This window comes from Seriola lalandi, unplaced genomic scaffold (assembly GCF_002814215.2).
Source record: "Seriola lalandi dorsalis isolate HSWRI2012SDOR001 ecotype SW California unplaced genomic scaffold, Sedor1 jcf7180002054188, whole genome shotgun sequence".
Classification (NCBI taxonomy): Eukaryota; Metazoa; Chordata; class Actinopteri; order Carangiformes; family Carangidae; genus Seriola; species Seriola lalandi.
In genome coordinates, this window is record NW_019524741.1 from 1,520,217 (window position 1) to 1,527,183 (window position 6,967).

The 6,967-nt window shown below is 37.6% G+C and overlaps 2 protein-coding genes across 2 annotated transcripts in view; one reads left to right on the forward strand and one right to left on the reverse strand.

Moving 5' to 3' along the window:
• Positions 1-454: 454 nt before the first annotated feature.
• LOC111653341 (uncharacterized) lies at positions 455-5,186 on the reverse strand. Its single transcript, XM_023403891.2, has 12 exons — positions 5,070-5,186; positions 4,915-4,958; positions 4,165-4,228; positions 3,780-3,911; positions 2,460-2,564; positions 2,310-2,359; positions 2,061-2,186; positions 1,900-1,945; positions 1,664-1,735; positions 1,335-1,488; positions 1,165-1,247; positions 455-1,068 (listed from the first exon to the last, which is right to left on the reverse strand). The coding sequence occupies exons 1-12, from the start codon at positions 5,100-5,102 to the stop codon at positions 922-924; spliced, it is 1,056 nt and encodes a 351-aa protein (XP_023259659.1). The 5' UTR covers positions 5,103-5,186; the 3' UTR covers positions 455-921.
• Positions 5,187-6,681: 1,495 nt separating this feature from the next.
• The window catches only part of LOC111653339 (ADP-ribosylation factor 5-like), a 3,776-nt gene continuing 3,490 nt past the window's right edge, over positions 6,682-6,967 (forward strand). Inside the window, exon 1 of the mRNA XM_023403888.2 lies at positions 6,682-6,710. Coding sequence (XP_023259656.1) covers positions 6,682-6,710 — 29 coding nt within the window. The remainder of the gene's footprint in view (positions 6,711-6,967) is intronic.

The window sequence follows — 6,967 nt, forward strand, 5'->3', positions numbered from 1 at the left end:
ATGAGTTGTGCACATCATGTTTGCTTTAAAGTACAGCAGATAAACTGACGATCACAGGTTGGCTTGCAGTCTTTCAACATGCTACAATGTTGTCATGGAGTTTGAGATACTACAGCATGAGAATGTGCTGATCTTTGTGCCTAAGTGTGTGTGTGTGAGACTATATATCTGAAAGATCTTATATAAGACCTCAGTTGCACAACCACACAGTATTTTTTATGAGATAAGTTATCCGTTGTGGTTGCACCCAGACATGACAAAGCAGACACTTTGTTCCTTCTCTTGTCATGTGCCATGCTCCTGAGACTGAACTCTATATTATGGTGGGTGACATGTGCTTCCGAAATGACAGAAAGGTGACGGCATATGTGCAACCCCGACAGGTTTTCCATTGTTCTTATCTTGAACTACAGAGTGCTGAGGTACTGTTGAATAACAAGTCCATAATAAAACAGTAGGTAACAACTGGCACCTTATTAAACACTACAAATACATTTGATAAAACATAACATATAAATCGAACACCACATCCATAATTCTATATGACATCTTTTAAGTCTTTGATAAAACATTAACAGCACATATAAATACAACAAAGTCATACAATTAATGTCCTTTTTGTCCCCATTTTTATACAAATAAATATGCTAACGAAGCTACTATGACTTTGTTTACTATAAGAAAAATCCAGCAGTTGCAATGAAAAGCACTGCATCAGTTGTTGCTTGTTTAAAGGGTCTTTGTGTTTCCTTCATCTTTTTGTTCTATTTCTCTTCATCTTCAGTCCGTGAATGAGAGCATTTTATCTTTCAGTCTAAACTGTCATGAAGTCATGAAGTGTGCAGGCAGTCGGTCCTCCTCAGGCCAGCAGTGTGGTGTGCCAGCAATTTCTCTTTGCGTGTTTAGAGTCAACAATCAAGATTAACTCCTGAGCGATTCATCAAAGAAGGCCAGGCGGTTGTGCGGCACCAGGGGTGTGTTCTCCCCAAGAACAGCCTCTGTGAAGTTTGGCCGTCTCCAGGCGTAAACCATACTGTTCAGGAAACCTTGCAGGGACACAGTGGCAGCCTGAAATATACAAAAATAGTGTTTTTTTTTCTTGCAACTCAGACATCAGATAAAAATTCTTATTTTCTCCTGTCATGTGAAATCTTGAAAATGTACCTGTATCATGTAAAGGCCAAATAGTCTGCGCTGTTCAATGTTTATCCATATCATAATTGTGGACATCAGAATGAGGATAAGCGCTGCAGGAGGAGGAAACAGAGTATCAGTCTGATGTTGAGTCAAAGCCAATGAAATTAATTACAATATCTTTAAATGCGTGTCTGTACCTGGTGTCCAACAGAATAAGATGACCATCACCATATTTCTTGCTGTAGAAATCATTCTTTTGAATCTCCTCCTTGAACGTCCGTCTCCTTCCACCGGAAAAAGACCATGATGCTGATGTCTTTCATACCATTTACCAACATTATAGTAAATGACCTGACACAAGAAAAAAAAAAGAAGAAGAAAAGATTACATTCTGCTCACACGTGTAAATAGACTTCCCAAGCCTTTAGATAGTATTGCAAAATTATAAATCTGAATTATATTGCCACAACTACAAAACTGCAAATAAAAATGTCCTCTTAAGATAGTGTAAATGCTTATGACTTACAGAGCAAGACAGCATCACTGGTATCACCACAAGGAAAAGAAAAGTTTTGATGAAAGTGTCATGGATTTTTTCCTGGTTAAAAAAAAAAAAAAAAAAAATCATGTTAGCACATACACACATTGCTTATTAATAGAAGCTGCTCTGCTTTTAAAAAGCAAATGAAAATGAATGTATACAGGGAAGCCTAGCTAAAAGCAAGTGTATAAAAGTGTGTCATGAGAGAGTTTTATACTCACAGATCCTGGGCAGGAGTCCCTCCAGACATGCAAGAACAAAATACAACTGAGAAAAAAGAAAAATCAAAAAGGTCAGAAACACAGGGGACCTATTTCATTTCTCTAACTTTTTGAAAGAAGTGACTTTGGAAGAAGTTAATCTTTGAAGGTTGTGTGCTCACCTGGTGCAGTACATGCTGTCACTTTGGACGGTCCCGCTTAGTGATTTGTCAGCAATTGGAATCACCATAGCAGCTTTTATGAAGGGAGTGAGAACATATGCTAAGTATATTGCAATGGGGATCAACCTAAGATGTTGGACAGGGAGAGAGACAGAATTAAATTGCGTTTGTCAGGGATGATATCCATAAGGTCTGAAGAGGTGGTTTAATGAGTGGATTACAATATTTAAAATAAGTAACAAAACTCACCACACCATGGCATATACAGGTATAGCTACTATTTTCCGTCCATACTGACTCTGTAATCCAAGACAGATAGTGAGAAAGAAAGAAATGAATCAGTCCATCCTGACTTTTCTCCGGACAAATTATAATCTATGAACGTAGTTGACGACTCACCTGTCCGCCCTCATTCTCTGCTGGTGTTGCTCTCCATCCTTGGATTCCATTCTTCGACTTCCATGCGTAAACCACCACCAGCAGAAATGAAACAAAGTAAAATGTCTGGAACAAAACAGACAAACACACAAAGAATATATAGTGAATGCCAGATTTAGCAACATGTATTATGAAGCTGAAAGAATGATCACTTAAAAACATTTATTTTCATACATTAAATGCTGCTGCAGCCGTGGACTAGCTCAAAAACGTCCTTGTCTTACTTAATCCAAAATCTGTTTGTTTCACTCATGAGGTTGGAGAGCAATATTCCCACCAAGTTCAGACACTTGCTCTTTGTCTTTATGGGGACATTTTTTATGATTTTTTGTGAGGACATTTTTATTATTCACTTTAGCTTGTAAAAAAGCTGCTTTACTTTAGTTATGAGAAGAAAACATGCTTCATGATGATCCATCTATCTATCTATCTATCTATCTATCTATCTATCTATCTATCTATCTATCTATCTATCTATCTATCTATCTATCTATCTATCTATCTATCTATCTATCTATCCCCTCAGTAGTTTTTTATTATGGGCAAATATCTTAAATATCTTAATGAATAACAACTTCACTGCGGTACCTATTGGAGTCCATATATTCTGCATCCATATTAACACATGAAAAACGTGGAGGAAATTATTAATCTCAGGCTTGAACTGACTTCATTTCCAGGTCAGTCATTTCAGAAATGTAAACAGACACAGTTATTTTTAAACACTTGAACTTTTGATAAAGGCTAAATAGTTTCCATATCTACATCTTGAAACAAATCCACAACCCGAACTGAATGAAACTGCATAACAAAAACAAACACTGCTTTTGTTCTGACATTACATTCTTTTCTCTGTTTGTTTTATGTAAAATCAATGTCTACTCTGCCCTTAGCCCTTATCACTGTATTATATAATGTGAATTAAAAAAACTTTAGATTTAAGTTAATGCTGTCTCTGTAAGTCACAATAGACTTAAAGAGACATTATAAAAGTTTTGGAATGCAACACTTATATAAAACAGTAATTGCAACATGAAACATGCAGTGTCACCTCTCAGGACGAGGGAATAATAACGAACACAAGTGTTTGACTTATTTTACTGCTACAATGATGTGACTCCTCTCAGTCCCAAGTGGCTCTGGAAAGTATCATAAATCTAAGCAGATATTTTTAGCCAAGCCTCTCTTATTTTTGGCATATCTCACAACTTTCCTGTCATTGTTTAAGCAAATTAATCTTGTAAATTATTTATTTGTAAGGGTAAGAGCTTGGTCCCTCACCAATGACAGTGGCAGGCTGTATAGGCAGATCATTACACTGTTGATGGTTCCAATTTTGTTCATGACACTGGTGGAAATCAGGATCAGAGCAGCCAGGAGGTCGGCAAGGGCGAGCTGCACCAGCAAGTGCACCTACACACAAACACACAAAAATCAATATGTTTTCTGCAGCCTTTTAAGCTGCTGAAAACTGAGTCACTCTGTGCCAAAAACCTTGCAGTGATAAGGTGCGGAGCAACAAATAAATCGATAAACTATCAAACATATAATATATATAGCATTTTAACTAGCCACAAAATACAGTAAGGTAAAAGCATATTCCACCAAACCCAGACACAAGAATACAGACACACACACATTCACAAATACATACAACTTGACTCACCTGTTGTTGTAGATGCCTCCATTTCAATATGGAAACCACCAGGACAGAAAAACTCCCAATCACACTGCAGGTAATCAGAAATATGTGAAGTATTAAATAGCAGCACAATCATATCATATCAGAGAATTTGGTCATATTCTTGACCATGTGCATAAGATTTACAAGGACTGAGGAACACAAAGCCGACTGAGCTGAGGATAGATTTATTGGACAGGTCAATGACTGATGATGAGACAGACTGCTTTGACGGACAACTTATCTCAGGCACATGTGACTCTTGTAAAACGGTGCATCTTAACGCTCCGATAGGCTCTGTAAAAAACGAACGGAAGGCACTGGGGAAATGCTTTTTTCCCGCATTTTCTCCATCATCAGTTTGTTCTCTTTCCTATTGTTTTGCTTCATTTGTAACAAGCTAAAGAAAGAGAGCTAAATACTCATAAGCAAAGACGCAACAGCATGCTGATTATGTTCACTGAGGGAATTTTTATAAAATTGCAGTAGCTGCAACTATTCAGTGAGCAACAATTGAGTGTCGAATATTTTAATTTCAGGAAGCAACATGGGTGGCAATGACCTAAATAGAAAAGAAACATGCAAAACTGAAGGTATTCAGAAAGGAAAAATAAGCCTGCCTCTTATTGCATGTTACCTTACAGGTTTGGCAGCTGTCATTAAATAGGCCAACTGTGTAAATACAGCTGGTAAGATGCATGCACGAGACTGAAAAAGTATGAGGAAGCATAGTACCTGGGAGTGAGTAACACTAAGTACACAGTAGAGAGAACATCAATCTGAAAAACAGAATGCAAACATGTTTTCAGAAATGTATGGCAATCATTTCCCTCCTAAAGATTTTCATTTCATTCAGTAATATACTCGAAAGTATTCAGTGTAATACCTACCTGATCTCCACTCAGTGTACCATTGAGCTCCATAGTAGATATCCAATAATCAATCTATCCACACGTCACACTCTGTTTGTGAGCAGCTAAATAAGCTGTCCCCATAACAGGTCTTTTTGAAAATGCCTTTTCCAATCAAAGCACACCTCTATAAACATCTGCACCTTGTCACGTGCTGCTGTTTTGACTCCACCTGCTGTGGGAGTGTGCTTGTATGTCTGCATTTGTACTGTAGATGTCTTAGTGTCACTGCAGTACTTTGAAATAAGAATCCCCAGGTGGAATAGGAATATTCTTTGTCTTACCACCCGTCTTTCAAGATATAAAGACAATTAAGGCAGGCAAGAAAACAGTGAAATGTAATTTCAAATGTGCTATTTAGGTAGTTACCCTCTCTTGATTATTAGAGCCAAATTTCCTACCAAAATAACAGATGTATGTGCCCTCATCTGGCCCACTGTCAGGCTGTATGTTTATCATCTACTCTCCAGACAATTTCTTTACTTGCATTTCCAGCCTTAGACACACAAACTCTTTCTCTCTTACACACACAGGGCTCTAAAGTGCAGTGACTCATTCATTTAATTTACCTGTTGATGTCAGGCAACCAGGTAGTAGGTTCACAGCACACCCTCATATGATAAACGTTTGTATTAAAGGGACATCTAGTGGTAGGAATCAGCCTTGCATATACTATCGCGAGATGAAAACATTTTTTTTTTTGTTGTCTTTTCCATTGTGTTTAAATATATCTCCCGCAAAATGGTGATGCAGGGTATTCTATATAAAGAGAGCTTAAATGTGTCGGGAAAAAAAACAACAAAAGTGTATTCAAAACGTCGCCGTGTTCAGGTGTCAATGTGTGTGTTGATAAAGTTGATTCAAACTGATGACGTCGTGGATTCCACGTTGGCCCGGACGTGGCAGTACTCCTGAATCACAGCAACCGGACCAGTGTGAAATCATCACACTTTGCCCCTGCCGTTGCTAATATCAGTGCTATTTCCATAGATTCAAACATCCACGGTCAGTTATGGGGCTCACCATCTCGTCAATCTTCGGCCGGCTCTTTGGCAAAAAACAAATGAGGATTTTGATGGGTAGGTGAAAGCTTTGTTTGGCTAGCGTTTGTCAATGGCACGGTTTTTAGCTTTAGCTGTAGCTAGACGAGTAGTTAGCTAGTTCTAGATGAGCTTTGGTAATGCATTTCTAAAACTTTTTAAGTATAACATTGGGATAGAAGATGAATTAAAACACAACTAAGAGCAATTTGATTAATTATTTTTTGAAAAAAAAGGTCAAGCTAATTTCACCACCAAGCGTCACTGTATGGGTTCCGTGTGCTTTTTGAAGGAAGTTTGGCAATGTAATCTGCCAACGGCAACTGTATCCCGAAAACGGCTTGAATTTAAATACATTGTATTTACATAATGATATCTTTTATTTAAACGAGGTTTGATTGGCGTTGTCATATGTGTCTTTTATCGAATAATTTCTTCCAAACTTCCTAACGCGAACTTAGTTGAAGAAAAGCCGTTTATTGATAATCTACTAGAAACATGTTCACGCTAGGTTTTATTAGTTAACCTAATCTGTTAGTCGGTAACTGGTTATGGCGCTGGCCTTCTTTTCCTTATTTCGGTTAGTAAAATGAGTATTGGGTAACTCATTTCTTATGACGTTAGATGGACAACTGTCATTGTGTTGCGTTAATGTCCAGCTCTATTTCCGGTCATTAAGGGTGTGCTATGTTCTCGATCGAGTAAAAACGTTCATGTTAAAATCAAATTTAATAATTGTGGGTTGTTTTTCCCTTCATACTAATTAATGAAAATGGCTCAGTAGGCTATAGACGATTATCTTTTTGCAGTCGCATGTACTCTGTTATTAAATGTCCT